Source organism: Echiichthys vipera (genome assembly GCF_963691815.1).
Source record: "Echiichthys vipera genome assembly, chromosome: 4".
Classification (NCBI taxonomy): domain Eukaryota; kingdom Metazoa; phylum Chordata; class Actinopteri; order Perciformes; family Trachinidae; genus Echiichthys; species Echiichthys vipera.
In genome coordinates this window covers 6,325,590-6,343,813 of record NC_139829.1, presented here as the reverse complement: position 1 = coordinate 6,343,813, position 18,224 = coordinate 6,325,590, and the positions used below count along the sequence as shown (strand labels likewise).

Sequence of the window (18,224 nt, the reverse complement as noted above, 5' to 3'; positions counted from 1 at the left end):
ATTCAGGGTGAAAAACTACCACCAACCACCAGCCAAATGGAGTATTTTATAGTTTTACTGTGGGTGGATGAATCTTTTCAATGCCAATCCAAACCAAAGAACCACACATCTTTTGGCCTATCAACTACAAATCACATACGTGTTAGGGTTACTTTTCAAATGACACTTTTTTTGTCTTCAGCTCATGTCATCATAACATAAGAATCTTCTCTAAGAGACTTAATAATGAATTATCTACCATTTATATATCTGAAAATTTGTAGATTTATGGTCATATTCAGCATCTTTTCCTTCACGCTACATCGAATCTCCACCTTTGAAAATTTGTGTCGGCTTCTTGACACACATCACTCTCAAATGTCTGCATTTTCCCAAATAACTCAACTGTAGTGTGATGCGTCAAAGATGTGACACGGTCAAAGTTTAAGGAAAATACTTCAAATCTCTGTGATTTATTATCCGTCTCAGGCAGAGTTCAGGTCTCTGCAAGATCATTTTCATACTGCTCTGACATGCATGCAAACTACCTGGGAGAGAGGGAATCAATCTTAACTTTTAGAATAAGCTCTGAAATATGGATGGCAGTAAAGCATACGCATATTGTAATTAGAGAGTAGTAGTTAACCGTTTATTCTATGTCGAAATAAGTCAATGCATAAGGATTTAAAGTGATGCACAGGGCATCCAAAGTTTACAGAAGAGTAAAGTTTCTTGCTCAGTGTGAAAAGGGTTAAAGTTGCCAGTGACGGTTGGAACCAATCCTTCAAAGTGACAGGTCGACTGACAGGTGAAATAGTTTCCTGGCTCACTTTTACATTTTTGTGCTCCTCAGCTCCTTCCTATTTCCGTGTCATCATTTCTCTGTCTATCTTCTCTCTCTCTTCCCATGGTTCTCTTTTCTCTCTGTCCCAGGCCTTTTCTTGCCTCAGCCCTCTGGCCTTTCTCCAGTTTCAAATTTGGATTTCTTGTCATCTCTGTGTCTCTCTGTGTGAGTGTCTCTGTTTCTCTCCAGTTCTTTTTTTAACTGTTCAATTTTAATGCCTCTCCTTCTTCTCCTCAGCATGGGTCCATGATACCTTCTCTGTAGAGTGATCCTACATGCTGTCCTGCTGAAACGAGACTCAGGAGAAGTGGAGTAATATATGTAGGGCAGTTTATATGGCACTGCATAACTTTTTTTTCCATTTAAGGGCAAACATTACCGTATTTTTTCAGATTATAAGTCGCAGTTTTTTTCATATTTTGGCCGGGGGTGCGACTTATACTCTGGAGCGACTTATGTGTGAAATTATTAACACATTACCGTAAAATATCAAATAATAGCCCGGGCTGTTATTTATCTCAGTAAGAGACTAGGCGTATATCAGCAATCGTCACACACACGTCAACCAATCAAAATTCGGCGGGGGCGGGTCATGGCAGAAGTGCAATGTGAAAAAAAAGATGCTACCTGCTACTTGGAGTTGGCGGAGTTGTTCAGAAGTGACACCGAGGAAGAAGAGTTCAGTGGATTTAGTGATTAGGAGTGACAGATTGGTTGGTAAACGTATAGCATGTTCTATATGTTATAGTTCTGTGTGATTAGTGACAGATTGGTTGGTAAACGTATAGCATGTTCTATATGTTATAGTTATTTGAATGACTCTTACCGTAATATGTTACGTTAACATACCAGGCACGTTCTCAGTTCGTTGTTTATGCGTCATATAACGTACACTTATTCAGCCTGTTGTTCTCTATTCTATTTTTATTTTAAATCGCCTTTCAAGATGAAATGTCTATTCTTGGTTTTGGATTTTATCAAATAAATTTCCCCCAAAAATGCGACTTATACTCTAGTGCGACTTATATATGTTTTTTTCCTTCTTTATTATGCATTTTCGGCCGGTGAGACTTATACTCCGGGGCGACTTTTAACCCGAAACATACAGTGCTTTGCATCTCATTTTCTCTATTGAATGGAACCTCAGAGGGAACTTTATCACATTTTCTCTACTGAAGGGAACCCTAGCAGAAAAGTATCACATTTTCTCTTTAAGAAGGGAACCCTAGAGGGAACTTTATCATGCTTGTCTACAGGTAGGGAACTATAGAGGGAACTTTATCATGTTCTGTCTACAGGAAGGGAACCCTAGAGGCAGGAAGTTTTTTGAATCTTGAATCTGCTGCACTTACGCATCATTGATTTTCCACAAAACAAAAATATCTTTGGATGAAGAAATGACCTCAGCAAGAGACATTTCTAAACAACTGTTCTTGCAGATGAAGCAAAAAGACACAACATGCACCTCCAACCAAACAAACAAACAAAAGATGGCACTACATGTATGAGTGGGTCACTCCACGCACAGACACATACTCCCACTCCAAAAATGGTCAAGCAAACAAGGGGATTAAGCGTCCTTTACCTTGTCCCTCACAGGAAAGCAATTTATTTTTCTGTACAGCCTGAAGCGCAAAGTTATCAGAAAATGTAATCCCAGCAGGCCATTTGCCAAAAAACCTCCTCTAAAGCCTACTCTGCATAAACTAGGGGAGGTTCAGATGAATGCACAGTCACACAGTGCAGAGGATAATCTTTGCTCTCTGTCCTTCTGGGACGGGCGGGGGACAAACGATTACTGTGCCGCCACAGTTCACAGCCGCCCGAACCCTGAGTGATGAAACGAGATGGGATGAGAGATACAGCAATTAAACCGAGCACAGAGGGAAAGAGTGCATTTGAACATTTGGAACATTCTGAAAATCCTGATTACTGGAGTGGAATCTGTTTTGCATTTGAATGTTTTTTTCTGTTTTTCTGATACCTGGGAACTGAGAACAAAACGCCCATATCTCCACTTTTATTTGAGAAGCTGCAAACCAGCACAGCGGCATGGCTGTGACCACAATCCAGCCATTATTGCATAAAAAAGCAACTAGCCAGCACTCTGTTGGTTTCAACTTCTAAACAGCATGGAGCAAGAACAAATGGTTCTTCTCCTTGATGACACTGAACTGCAGAATTTGCCCAGCATGCATACAGGAGAAAAAACAGATCTTCAACAATGGCTCTGAGTAAGCCCACACCGGTGGAACATTTTATACCACTCTGGCATGGTTGTTTTTTGGGGCAGGGAGCCAGAGAAATTGTGCGTTCCACATGGCTGCCTTGGCTCCTCACTGCCATAATCATAGCGAAACTGAAAAAAGAAAATTCAGGTAGCAAAGGTTCAGGCAAAATTGGGCAATCAAGTATCGATTGAATCTGTCCTGGCTTTCAAAGACACACAGAGCTGTGAAAATCATGACCAACAACAGTAGCTGCCAAAAAGCTTTTCAGGTTCTGAGAATAAATAGAATAGCTCTCTCAAAATGCTTTTCTTCTCAGGTGATGTGTGAATGAGACGTCTTGATACAACAGCGTAAAGACAGAGTAAAAATAGCGTTCTTGAAAGAAAGCTCTCACAGAACACAAGAGACTTTATGAATGATCAAGATGAAATAACATACGTTTGTGGCATTGATATTGTGTTATAGCAGCAGTCAGATTGTGAGAATTTGGTCCCATAGTTTGATTCTGATAATCTAAATCAGCCGTCATTGTGATCTCCGACCATTATGTATGACTGATATCGGAAAATGTCATCAAGTTTCTCTTCCTTCACCTGGAACAGTGTGAAATGGCACAGAGCACTGGGGCTGTAACAGCGTTAAGAGGTCAGAGTAAACTTCAGACCTTGGTCCACGACAGATTAATTGCTTTCTTTGAACAATGAAAGCAACTTCCTCCAACTTTAAGTTACATTTTGATGAATTTCACCAGAACTTAGATCAGAAAACATACATGGATTATTTTTAGAAGAGTTTGGGAACTTGTTAATTGCATCTGTGGAGATACTGTAGAGATAATTTGAAGATTTCTATCTCCCAAAGGACTTGTAACACTTTTAACTGCTCCCTTTAAAATGTCTTCTTTATGACATGTTTGGGTTCGAAAATATGTAATAAAGAGAAGACTTTAGAGCGAGCAGATAACGGTGTTACGGGTCCTTTGGGAGACAGAAATCACTGTTACAGTTTTTAGGACCCAGTGCCTGAATAGTAATCATATTTCACAGAGCCTATGTTTCTAAATAAGTGAGCATAACAGGGCGGTTTAAAAGCGAAGAGACAAGACGAAGCTTCTGCACTGAAACTAGTTAATTTTCCTTTACTTTGACTCCAATGAAACATCCAGTGAGGAGCTGCACAGTTTGTGCAACTAGCTTACTGTGTCTGTCTCACAGAGCCATTAGAGAGGGGAGGAAAAACAGAGGAGGGAGAAGTGGGTTAAAGAGGACAGAAACAAAAGGAGAGAGGGAAGAAAGAGGAGAGAATAATATCTTCAGCACAACGTCTCCCATAATTATTAACAAGCTCACTTTGAATACATGAACAAGCAGATGCAGTAAAGCCTTCAGTCTTGAGCCAGAGGCATTAAGAAAAAAACACAGAGGCCTCCGGGGACGCACTGGGCTCTGGGTGGTCCTGGTCCTCTGCCAAGAAATGCTACAATCCGCTGTAATTGTCTCCAGCGCCTTCCAAAACACCTCACACACTAATAACTGCTGTCAACTCTCATGTCCTTACCTCTCTTCTACCTCTTTTCTCATTCCTCCCTTCTTTTATCTTCATAAACAAGCGTTGGGATAGGAGTTAACTCAGGCTAAATCCACCCTAATAGCCTCGGCCTAAGCACCTACTGGTTTACAATCACACTGATTGTGAGTCCCACTTCCCACTGCTGTTTCTTTTTCGTCGTCCCCAGGAGAAACTGCTTGGAAAAAAACAAACGGGAGGGCTTTGCTCTCATTACAGCCAGTTGGAGGTTGAAGAAAATGGTCTGCTAGTTACCTCAGACATACTTTCTTTTCACAACACAAAAGTGGTTTTTATTCGGCCTGTTCGGACATAAAAAAATGAAAAAAAAAAGACGGACCATGCGCGGACATTTAACAACAACAACAATGGTGGTGAAAGGTTTGCGTTGGTGTGCTGCGGAGGTGGAGTGTTTACTGCAGATTTGGCTGATGAAAATATTCAAAAACAGTCGACAAGACGCACAAAAACTCTGAGGTCTGTGGAAAGATTTGTAAACAAAGCGACGCATCGCGATGACGTTTTGGACAGTGTGACGTGATGGACAGGCAAGAAGCATTTGCGCGAGGCCCAGGCAGTGTGAGTACAAACGGGCTGGCCAGTGGGGGGAGAGGGAGGGGGGGACAAGTACCCTAAAGCCCGGGGCGCGATGCGGAAGGACAGTGTGAGTGCGCCCTAAGACACCAATTATCTCCAGTTTACAATGCTGCCCTTTCATCCCTTCCCAGGAGATTCAACAATCTAACCTCAAAGAACAACTGTTCACAAATCGCCTCCTGTGACTCCAACGACTGTTGTTCAGACTCAATAGAGAACTAACGAAGTCTAAACCAACTTCCCACCAACGACTGCCACTCTAACGACGACTGGCACTTGGAGCACAAAGGGTCCCATTGACATCATAGGCCTTGTGAGAGGTTAAATACCTGGATCTCCACACCAGTAAGGGCGCACTCACACTGTCCTTCCGCACCGCGCCATGGGCTTTAGGGTACTTGTCCCCCCTCCCTCTCCCCCCGCGCCCCAGGCCCGTTTGTACTCACACTGCCTGGGCCTCGCGCAAATGCTTCTTGCTGTCCATACGTCATCATGCCGTAACACATCACACGCATTGATTTCCGTCATCGAAATGCGTCGCTTTGTTTACAAATCTTTCCACAGACCTCAGAGTTTTTGTGCGTCTTGTCGACTGTTTTTGAATATTTTCATCCGACCAAATCTGCAGTAAACACTCCACCTCCGCAGCACACCAACGTGAACCTTTCGCCGCCATTGTTGTTGTTGTTAAATGTCCACGCATGGTCCCTCCTTCTTTTTTCTATGTCCGAACAGGCGCACATAAATTAGTCAGAACCGTCGTAGGCCTCGTGCACGTGCCTGACAGGTGCGCGCGCTCGTGCTCGAACATGTGCAAACGGGCTCTACAAAAGCCCACCTCTCTCAGGCGGGCTGTGGACGGCCGCAGTTATGTGCGGAGCGGGTGCACTCACACTGCTCAAACGCACTAGGCTTTAGCTGAAAAAACGGTTTTGGCCCGGTCCGGAAGGACAGTGTGAGTGCGCCCTTAGTTGGACCAGTCCCAGCCTGGTCAGATGCGTACATGAACTGATGAAGCCTCTTGGATCAGAGGTGAAACGTCTTCCTAGACAAAGAACTAAGTCCAGTTGCTTTTGACTGAAATTGCTTTGGGGGTTGTCATCAAAAGACAATTGAAGTAAAGTGTTTTTGAAAGCAGCAACCATACATTGATTATTCGTATTATATTAAGTGGATAGTGTCATTAAATATCAATATTGCTTCCTGTAGGTTAAAGCCTTCTGCCTTGGCATGATCCCTTATTTATTATTGTGCAGACAATGCAAAGGCAACTTCCAAATGAGAGTCAAAGGTCAAATTTAAGCTCAAGATTTTTATGTTGCATAAAAAAAACTTCATTTGAAAAAAAAAAAGTGACATTTTCAAATAATATGCCTACAATTCATTTATCTGGACACCAAAACTATTTTAAAGTTGCTGAGTTTGGGTCTTGTGTGCAGTATAGAGTAGCAGTATAGATGCATGGTGACTGCATGAGGGGGGACTTACTTTGCTTTTACTTTACTTAACTATTTGAGAATGCAATATATGCAGTATTAATGCAGTGTACATGTCTGATTAATGCATGAGAGGGGGATTCTACAACAGATGCTGCCAGCATATACGCCACTCAAGGGGGACAGGGGCAGCATAAATGTATGAAGTGGGATTCCCACACTGAGTAATAACTAGCATTGTACAGTATACATCACACAGAGCTGGATGGAAGGAGGCAAGATAAAACAAAGCTGGCTGCTGTTGCTGCTGCTGATGCTCTTGCTGTGTATCCTATTCAATGCAATCCAAGGATCATTTGCGCTGGGAGGTCTGGAATTCCAATGCTCCTGACAATACTTATTAAGGTGTGAAATTGAGCTGCAGAACCACACTGTAATCACATTGTGGTTACTCTCTGCCACCCCCCCCCCCTTCTCTCTCTTTATATTTCTACCCATCATCCCCAGGAGTCACAGCAGGTCTTTCCCTCTCAATTGAGGCGCTTGGCTAAATAGTTCAGAGTATATTAGCATGCCCACAGGGGTTCAGCTCGCTGAACCAGAGGTCTATTTATTGGGCCAGGCTTTAGAGCTCTAGGAGGTAGATTGCTTGAGTAACAGTCTTTGTACATGGTCCCCTCTTTGTGATTTATACTGCTTCAGTGCGGTGTACAGTAGCATCGAGCCTCCCTTCTTGCTTAATCCACCGTTAAGACTACAGAGACCCCTGGTACATTTAAAACATAAATACACAAGGGTTTGTAGTAGTTAGATTGTGTCTGTGATTACATCTTCTGTTACACAACAGGAGATGTGAATGACCGTTATAAAGATTACTTAAATTCTGGTAACAATTTAAACACAGTTACATCAGAAACAGGGGACTAATTAGAGTCCAGAGTAACAGCCTAACAGACGTGTGGCTTCAGGAAGGTTCTCATCTTAATACGTCAAGTTGACAGGTGACACTGACTCACAGGAGCACCGAACATTATTCTGCACATTTTCATGGACAAAGTTTCAAAACTTTTCAAGAACCCATGATAACATTTCCATGGATTGCACGAACAGAATCCAAATGATTGTCTGTTTCTTATTGCATTAGATTATGAATTCATTTCTGGAGCCAAGTCTGAAAAACAACGCAGCAACATAAGTCTGTAAGCTTCATGCTACAAAATACTTCATAGTTCTCTAATGACCTAAACAAAATGTAACGGATATAAGCCACGGCGTATTCATACCTTGCTTGGCATTATTCAAACATTTCAGATTCAAACATCATTTCAGCTAGCTGTCATACATGGAGGGACAGACAGACTGTGCAGATGAAATTAAGAAACGTAGGTAGCCTGAGAATACTGCAAACATGGAACCCCCTTGCCTGCAAGTCACAAAGCTACCCACTAAACATTGGACATCAGATAGACATGCAGATTATGTCTATTTTGGGTCCATCAGCCCAAGACCGACTCTGGATGTCTATATGACAGGTGCAGGAAATGAACATGATGTGTTTTTTTTTGTTATTTTAAATTTCCATGTTTTTCTTTAACTGGCTTATTTTGAATAATATATATGTATATTTGCAAATGTATTAGTGTTTTTGGCAGTTTTCAAGCCTTTATTATGTAGGACAGACAGGAAATGGGGTGAGAGAGAGGGGGGGAGACATGCAGCAAAGGGCCACAGGTCGGAGTCGAACCCGCGGCCGCTGCCTCGAGGACCTTCAGCCTCTTTACATGGGGCAACTGCTTTAACCACCCAGCCACTGGCCACCGGCCACTGGCCACCCCTTATGCCAGGGATGTCAAAGTCAAAAACATCAGAGGGCCAAAAAAACAAAATTGCTACAAGCCGAGGGCCGGACTGGTTCAATGTTTATTAAAACATATTAAAATGATGCATATAACCTATTGAACCAAGACCTAACACAGTGTACCGTATTATATATAATAATTAAATAAATAATCCAATATTTTTGTATGGCTCCAGCAGTAATTTCAGGTGAAAACATTTTTCCACAGGCTCACAGACAAAAACAAACTTCCTTCAAAGAGAAAACACATCTGTATCCTGTACATTACATGAATAAAGCAATATATTCTTATGACTTTAGTTATTTCAAGGAAAACATTTTCAACAGGCAAACAGCAAAAAAGAAAATGTCCTTCAAAAATAAAATGTGTTCCTTAATATCAAGATAAAGACACACAGCTTTGCCTGTTACCTCCGTGAACATGTGCTCCGCCTCCCAACGAGCTTAAAACACCCTGTTCTCATCGTCCACCTTCCCTTTAGCCATTATTGGGGGGGGGGGGGGTGCTGAACGTTGACATCTGCCCTGAATGCTTAAGAATATTGAAGACGGGGCGGCCCACTTGCGGCGCTTCAGTGAGTTCGCGGGCTACCGTTGCATTGTGGGTAATGTAGTTTTTGCGTGAAAAACACCAGCAGGCGGCTGTGGCGTGCGGGCTGGTTCTAATACTAATCAAATATCATCCCGGGGGCCAAGATAATTCATTGGCGGGCCGAATCTGGCCCGCGGGCCTTGACTTTGACACCCATGCCTTATGCTGTATGTTTGAGGTGGTGGTTGGAGGGGCCGTAGGAATGGCAGACTTGAGGTCTGTGACCCTAGAGAAGTGCCAAGATATTATTATTATAGAAGTAGTCTAAAATGAGTCTAAATTTGATGTTGAAAAGACGTCCACAAATGACCACATTTGGACAGTACATTTTGGATACAGTAAACAGCCCTTACATGGAGGACCCACAGACGTCAACATTGGACGTTCAGTAAACGTCGAAAAAGGACGTCACCTGGCATTACAAAACTACCCCTTCAGTGGACCGAAATCGGACGTCCAAAAATGACAGAAAATACTTCACTCCAACATCACATTATCACAGTGGGTATGGTTGATGAAGTTCCAATGTGTAGTTCTGCATGATACCAGACTTTCTCTTAGAGCACAGGCGTTCCTTCAGTACAAGACTCATTTCACTGAGTTGCACCACAGGGCGCCACAGGAAGTCATTTTTGCCTTTTCAACTCTAGACTGGCCCTTGGACTTATTTCACCTCTGTCAGCAGCTGTAACACCATCATTGATGTACCCCATCATTTTTATCTTTAGCTGTTAAATACTTACAGACACAGATGTCCTGACTTAAACCAACCTGCAGAGCCCCACACAATTTTTGTCACATACAGTATCAAAGGTGTTTTCATGACTTTCTTTGCTTTAAAAAAACACACCAATGTAGGATAACCCGGTCAAAAGCACCCTGTTGCAGCTTCTGCAGTTTTAATAGATAAAATAGAATAGACAGATAAAATGTTTGCTAGGGTTCCTAATTTGAAGGTGAGTAGTTGCACTCACAGATGTCTACTTTCATTTTACACAACATGGAAATTAACTGTAACTTTCTAAAATGAATAATAATCAGTTATGTGTTCCTCAGATGACATTAAACACACAACTAATCATGTGTGTGAGGAGATGATGTTTGTTTCTTACAGGAGTACTAGTCAGTCGTCTTTATGTTAAATGTCTTGGTAGGATGAGAGTTAACAGAACAATAACTTTATGCAATAATAATAATTAAATGTGCAATACAAAAATACTGCATTTATACTGAACATTTCAACTATCATTCATTACTTTATACTGTTATTGTTGCATTTAACACTAATCATGGATCCTATTTTTCAGCATTAATAATATTTACACTGTTGTTTTATAGTAATAGAAATTCTTACATACTTCTATATCATATGATCATATGATCATATTTAGTATTATTATTATTATATTGTAAATATTTTTACATACTCCTATATCATATTATTATTATTATTATTATTATAAAGTGTGGTATTCAACATATTTTTACATACTTCTATATCACAATATGATGATGATGATGATGATTATTGTCATTATAATTATTATTATTACTATTATGATATTGTAGTATATTGTACATATTTTGACATACTTCTATATTATATTATTATTGTTATTATTATTAATATATAGTGTGGTATACAACATATCTTTATATTTCCTCTATGTTTACATATATATTTCTATTATGTTGTGATGAAACAAAAAACATGACATCATCCAGGAGCAACAGGGTCAACCCCGCCCTTTTTTCGTAGCTTAAGACTAATCTCCGTTCCTCATTCAAAGTTGGTCTCAGCAGCTTTGTGAAGAGGTTTTCAGAGTGTGATTTCGGAGTCCTCCTGGTGGGAGGATCATGGATGTTTTGTGAATACGAGTCCAGGTCTCTGCAGTGCTCGGTGCACGTTTTGCTTACACACCTGATTGTATAACATCCTAAATAAATAAGAGGCGGATTTGAACATACAGGCTTTTTTGTTTTTTTAAAGGGAATTATTTCCTGGCAGAGAGTTTCTGTTTTTGTCTCGTGGGTGTTGAGTGACTGACAGGAGAGTGCAGCTTAATGCAACAGTCGTGACTCGTGATATCAAAACGCAGCTTTTGTTGAGAGAAAGCACAATAAAACAGAAAACTTAAGCCAGAAGACAAATTAAGACTCTGGGATTTAAAAGTGCATTGCTATTTGATTTCCTTCATGTTCTTCTGAAAGACTTTGTGTGGTGGCGGCAAAGAGACAAATATTGAAAGAAATGTTAAAAAATATAGACTTTTCTTCACAGACATTTAAAGCACTCCCTGTGCCCGCTTTTAGAGTCAGACAAACTTAAGTGACTTTTCCAAAGTACTCTGCCGAGGACATTGAGCCAAAGTGCAGCAACAGTTCAGGAAGCATGCAATAAAAAGGGAGTCAGCAAAGCCACAACACTGAATCACTAATAGAGAGAGTGCTCTCCACTCAAAGTTACCCTGAACTGAACCACTGGAAACAAGTCACACAGAGTTTATGTGAAGCACCCCACACACTGCGGGGCACCAGCTGCCCCACTGTGAACCTGCTCATTTGCTGTACGCACTTTCTGCCCCACTGCAGTCAGAAAAATATCTGGTTTTGATGTCAGAATCTGATTCGTTGGACATTTTTTCACACAGAACAAAGACACAAAGCATAAAAAAAAGAAAAGGATGAAAGGAAAAAGAAAATGAGGAAAGTTGAGATTATAAACTTCACACATCAGCCAGTTTAGTCTCTATTTGATGCCATGGTGGAGGTCTCTGGCTGAGTGACTCCAGTAATGATCCTATACTGATAGATCATATACGGGTAGATATTTTAATATTGTCGGAATGTTGAACAGATGCTGTCTTGACTGGTTGGTTATTAAGGTTTAAATACTTTGTAACAAATAGTAACGATTGTGACAAATAGAGTAATCTGATGTATCTAACTATTATTGATATAATCAAACATATGTGAATTTAAACATTAAATCTTCATACATGGAAATATGTATTTCGTTTCTGTAAAAGGTAAGTTATTAATATAGCAAGTCAATTAAAGCTATTTTTACCTTTCTGGCATTGTTACACTTTTCTTCTGTATTCTTAAAATGCTCCTAAAAAGCGTATGGCACACTAAAATGTAAAAGAAATTCACCAGGTGTTGAAACTCAACATTATTTAACTCTCATATATTTCTGATTAAAGTCTGACCAATCATTGTATTCAGTCCAAATAAAATGATTTCACTTGTGCTGCTCATGCTGCATTCAAGTGCCATGGAAGATCTGGAATGCCTGTGAAAGTGGAATCTCTTACTCGAGAAATCGGGGGAGATCGACCCTCCCTGAATTTACCAGTAGGAGCTCCCACTTTGACAGACATTCCAGTGCACTTTGCCAAGTTGGAGGTCCGAAACTTCGGACTTCCCATGACACTTGAACACAGCATTTCTCTCTGAACGCACATGTCGGGGGAGGAGGGAGTGTCAGAGGTCAGGCAGGGGGAAAAGGGTGGGACTTTGGAGGGTGGGACTTTGGAGGGTGGGACTTTGGAGGGAAGCGACCTGAGACATGCAAGAAAGGTAAGAATAGCTTTAATAGAGCATATATATTTAAATTTATTAGTCTTCAAATTATGAATAACTGAATGGAATAAAAGATTTGTCTGAATCAACCTAATCTCATTCATTTTAACCCAAATTTAAAGAATGTTCAAAAGAAATGACATAATTCAGACGTTCAACAACGAGCTGCACTTCCTCAGAACTAAAAGTTCTGTTGGAATTGAATCTTTCTCAGCGTTACCTCCCCAGTTTGGGCACCTTATTTGTGGTTGAATCTGAGCCAAAGCACCATCCACAGAGCACATTAAGTCACCTGGCATGGTATGATACTCACGGCGACAGTGTTTGTTGTCATGCTGGTAAGACCCAGGAGGACAGGAAGCCAGGCACTCGCCACTATCGGCGCTCAGCAGGGGCAGCTGGGAGTCACAGGACAGGCAGTCCCACCTGCTGGAACAGGTGGCACAGGAGGACTGGCAGGCTGTGTATGTAGGAGAAGAGGGAGAGAAGAGAAAAGAGTCCAACTGTCAGTCACTTCAAAAAATTAATTTTCTTCTTCCTATCTGAGCTTCTTTCATGGTTACAGAAGTGCCTGTCACAGCTAAGCCCCCTCGTAGTGGAAGGCAAAGAAGCCAGAGAATCCGACTGCAGTTCATTAAAGGTGAACCCTGTAAAGTTACATTCACACCTTGGTGCCCTGGATGAGATGTTCAGAGCCTGCAGACAGAAACTGGTTGATGAATGGAGGAACGCCACAGAACTTTCTTTTAGAAAGTTTGATAGTGAGATGTGACGGTAAAAGGACATAAACAAACTACTTCAGAATCAATATTTCCAGGGCTAAATCACGTACTTTCTGGTACTGATATCAGCATTTTAAGTTGTATCAGAGGGATTTACCATACTGGAACTGGTATCAGAACAACTCAAGATTAGTGTCATCAATTTAGTATCCGACCAAATGTCTCCACTTCTGTTCCTGAGTTATGAAATATTATGTCATGGTGAATGTAACCTTTGGCCTAAATATGTGTTGAATATTTTCATAATTAGGAATTCTTTAGTTATGGGCAAAATGTGCTTTCTGAGGTCATAGTGACCTTGAACTTTGACCTCTAAAATCTAATCTGAAAATACCTCCAGGGGTAAATGAGATTTAAAGCTATTTTGACTTTTCTGGCATTTTGACACTTATCTTTTGTATTCTTCAAATGCTCCTTAAAAGTGTATGGCACTAAAATGTAAAAGAAATCCACCAGGTGTTGAAACTCAACAATATTTAATTCTCATATATTTCTTAAAAAAGGCTGACCAATCATTTTATTTGGTCTATTTGCCTGTCATCGTCGCTCGGTTTCACTTGCACTGCTCATGCTGCGTTCGAGTGCCATGGGAAGTCCGAAGTTTCAGACCTCCAACTAGGCAATGTGCACTTCGGAGTAGATCGATCTCCCCCGAATTCAATAGTAGGAGGTTCCACTTTGACAGGCATTCCAGTGCACTTTGCTTAGTTGGAGGTCTGAAACTTCGGACTTCCCATGGCACTTAAACACAGCATTTCTAACTCATCCCTGCATGTGTCAGTGGAGCGTCAGAGGTCAGGCAGGAGGAAGAGGTTGGGACTTTAGAGGGAAGCACTGTGAGACATGCAAGAAAGGTAAGAATAGCTTTTAGACTAAATCTTTGCTGTGAATGAACTAACATTCTCTCAGCAAAAATTCTTGAGAGGGTGCAACAAGTTCAGAGAAGCAGCAAATGGATCTGTCATACTTCTCTTGAACTGTTTTACATCATGGCAGGTAGCTGCTACTTCCCACATGAGATGGCCCTAATTTTGCCTCTGCCCATGCACACTGTGTGACTTCTTTTTTTATTTTTATTTTTCATGGATGCACTTCATGTGGGAATATGTTAAACTTCCTGATGAAGTGACAATGTTTTACTTGCAGATGAAGTGGAGGCAGGTAATGGAGAGTGGCAGCAGTCTTCACTGCTCTTAAAAAAACAAGAAGAGTCAAAAGAACATTCTGCATGTTGTCCGTATCACCTTCCCCAGCTCTGAGTTTTGCATGTTTAAAGTTTCTGCTAATAAAAGTTGTAATCTTTATATATATTAAGTTTTTATTAATTTAATCATCTCACCACCCAAAACATCTGAACCTGTAGCTTTTATGAAAAGACATTGCTTTAAAGAAAGTATATTAAAAAAAAATTCAAAAAGAAAAGTTGATGTTCCACTTGAGATGAAGTATATAACACTGAGAAAGGAGTTGTTTCATCCCAATATTCTGCTGAAACACACCCATATATGCTCGTACAGATCTTTCACTTTGGCAGCTAGATACTGTTTGGTGCAACGTAATCTACTTACAGACATTAACATAATACCAAAACAGTGTATATATATGAAGTGAGAGAAAATGAAACCTCAATTGTTCTTTAATGAGAACTCAAGATTACAGGACAAAAAGCTGCAAAAGAAAAAGAACTGATCCCCTTCAGACACCCACTCACACAGAGGCAGCAGGAGGAAGAGATGTGTCAACAGAGGAAAACAAAGATCATGATCAGGGCGAAGATGACAATGGTGAAGGATAAGAACCGATTAAAAAAAGAGATTGGGAGATCGATAGACTCGAGGCGAAAGGAGGAAGAGATGTCTAGACAGATGAAAAGTGGTCTGAGGGGAAAAGGAGGAGAATGAAAAGAGATGATCTTATCAACAGTGCAAGTTCAGGCTCGCGGCTTAATTTTCCAGCCCAAAGTATAAAAATGAGGCCGTGTGGGATTGACAGAGGGAGACTGAGCATGTTTCACACTACTGGAAGCCATATTGGTTCAAACAGGGATCTCACTCACACAGAGTGTGTTGTAATTGTATCTGTATTGTTGATATTATATAATTTAAGTCTATATGTTCTGTGTTCCATTCTGCTGCTGCTCTCCTGAACTGCTTTGGAAGATATTTTTAATCTCAGTGAGGCGCTTGCCTGGTCGAATTCACTTATTTATCTTTGCACAATCCTCTCAATCAGGACACAAGACGCCCTTTTTGTTTCTCTGAAGCACAAGTGTGGGAAAGGCTGTTAAAGATTCAGCCGTTAGCGTTAGCAGCTATTGGCTTCAAAGGTAATACCTTTATCTGTGCCTGATAGCTTTACAGCGACGGGGCGTTTGGTGTTTACGGCTTTCAGAATAGATGTGGGCAGTAAATGTCTGGCTCACCAGGAGAACAGGTCAATGGGACGGTGTGAATCCAGCGCAGTAAAAATGCTAAGAAGATTACGGCAGTCGCGGGTCAGTGCTCGGTCAAGGTGCTGGTTTTCGAGATGGGCAAACGTGACCGCGACAGGCTCTAACACACATACATGAATAGAGGATGAGGAAGACAACATACATACACACCTCAATATAGACACACTAACACAAACATGCAGATGCTGTTGTAGTCCTAAATGTTAATGCATGCTGCACAAATATTTCCTCTTGAAGGTGGAAACAAATGCTTTGTGTGATTTATCTGAAGGTAAAGATGCAGCTTAAATAGAGAACATGGATTTTATATTGTGTGGAAACACAATAAAACGCAAACTTTTCTTTGTTCACCGTCATCAGAAAGTTAAGGTCCTGTAAAGTGAGTTAATCGGGAACAAATCCTGCAGAGATACAACTGGAAAGATCAGGTTGATTCCAGCAGTATGTGTATTGACTTCTTTGTTTCCATTGTTTTTTTTTAGCATAGTTAAAATGCAGGCAGGTATTTTGTCCCACATCTGCTTCTGACCTAAGACAGTCTACTTTGTGTGGATGTGCAAAGGTGTTAATCACTTTTCACAAAAAGGGATTCTCCGTTTGAGGTTGGATTCATCATCAGTGAAGGCATTCATTATGGGATGTGAATCCTAGCTCGGGCACAAAAACAGCAAGTGAGGACTGTCCATGCGACAAGTCATGAGCACCAGACCAATCAACATGTAGCTGCAAGCTACATTTTTTTGTAAGAGGAAGAGGGGGCAAACGTTCCTTGAAGCCGTACATTATGGTTCATTGTCTAAATCAAATAACAAAAGACAAAACATTACCTGATTATGAGTAAACAACAACCTGAAAAATGACGCCAACACCTAAGTGCTAAAATCTCGAGTGGCCCCTTGAGCCGGGCTCTAAAAACAAGGCTTTTCAGAAACAGGGTGATGTCACAGAGACTACATCCATGTTTCCATAATAAGTCCATAATGCAAGTCGACCAAAAGTCATTCATTCATTCCTATCAGAAGCTCTGTGATCTCTGAAGTGTTTGGGAAACTCCTCCTTCAGTTCTTTTTCAGTCCAGATTTTCCCTTGAGTACGTTGAAAAAACAGAACTTTTGCAGCGGATTTCACACAGACCGTACGGACTGTATAGCATTTTATGCTAATTAAGCAAATTAGAAGCATGCTGCTTCATTCAATTCAATGGACTGACTATGTTGATAGTCAAATTGTGTAATAGTATCATTAAAAATATACTAGTTCAACTAGTTTAACACACTGTGAAGTTAATGAATCTATGGGTGATGTCACTGTAACAGCATGCTGATGAATTGGTTGGTTGTAGCTTATTTAAAGTATATATTTAAAAGAAGTCCTACCTGCACAGGCTCGTCCGTCAACGTAGTAGCCAGCTGGACAGATGGATAGACAGCGTCCCAGATGGAGGAAGGTCTTTGGGTCCCTGCAGCTCTCACATTGGTCAGGAGTCCCCAAGCATGACAGACAGTCTGAATGGCACTGGACTGCAATAATAAATAATAAACACACATTTCCTTTATTTCATTTGTAAAATTCATCACGATATGTTGCATCTACAGCAGAAAATAGATGACATATATGTGACAAACAGAAAGATGCTCACACACATTCATCTGGACAGACTGTTGGTGGCACTCTAAGGCCTAAAGTCAGTCACTCTCTCTCTCAGTGACACATTTTGACATTTAATTGTATGCAAATTCTGTCCACCAGATTTGCATCTGCACTGAATCTCGGTTGGTGGAGAGATTTCACAAAACCACACGCTAAATTAAATTACATACAATTCATTTGGTTCTACAGTCACACTGTGTTAGTGGCAGTAGAGAAGTTTCACTTTGTAAAATGTGCCCTAAAGGGAGTTTTTGAGCACATCCACACTGTCTGCCAACACCTCCACTGGTGCATTTCATGATGAGGTCTTTAAGTGCTTTCTCTGCCCACACTGGTTCCCAGTTGGCCTAACCTTTTACCAACAGCTTATTAGCACAAGCTTGTTTCTTTAATGTGTCGACCAACTGCACTGAAAAAAGTCATTATTCACTGAGTAAGCCAGTGAGGAGACAGTTTTCTCATTACCTAAATCATACGGTAGTACATCTGGAAAGCACCTAAATGCTGCTTCTGTGGGGACAGCTGCTGTTGGCAGGAATCATTATTTAACTTGCTGTTGTACATCAGAGTTCATTGACAACAAACTGTGTCAATCTTGTCCATACTTGTATTTTACTTGCAGCAAATGAGAATTATGCGAATCAATCCATCT

General features: G+C 40.8%; 1 protein-coding gene across 2 annotated transcripts in view; it reads right to left on the bottom strand.

Annotated features, from left to right (window-relative positions):
- fras1 (Fraser extracellular matrix complex subunit 1) overlaps positions 1-18,224 on the bottom strand; it is a 310,210-nt gene that overhangs the window by 159,863 nt on the left and 132,123 nt on the right. For both annotated transcript variants that reach the window (XM_083913052.1, XM_083913053.1), the window contains exons 12-13: positions 17,299-17,442; positions 13,002-13,148 (exon numbers count right to left, since the gene is read on the bottom strand). In XM_083913052.1, the coding sequence (XP_083769178.1) occupies positions 13,002-13,148; positions 17,299-17,442 (291 nt within the window). The remainder of the gene's footprint in view (positions 1-13,001; positions 13,149-17,298; positions 17,443-18,224) is intronic.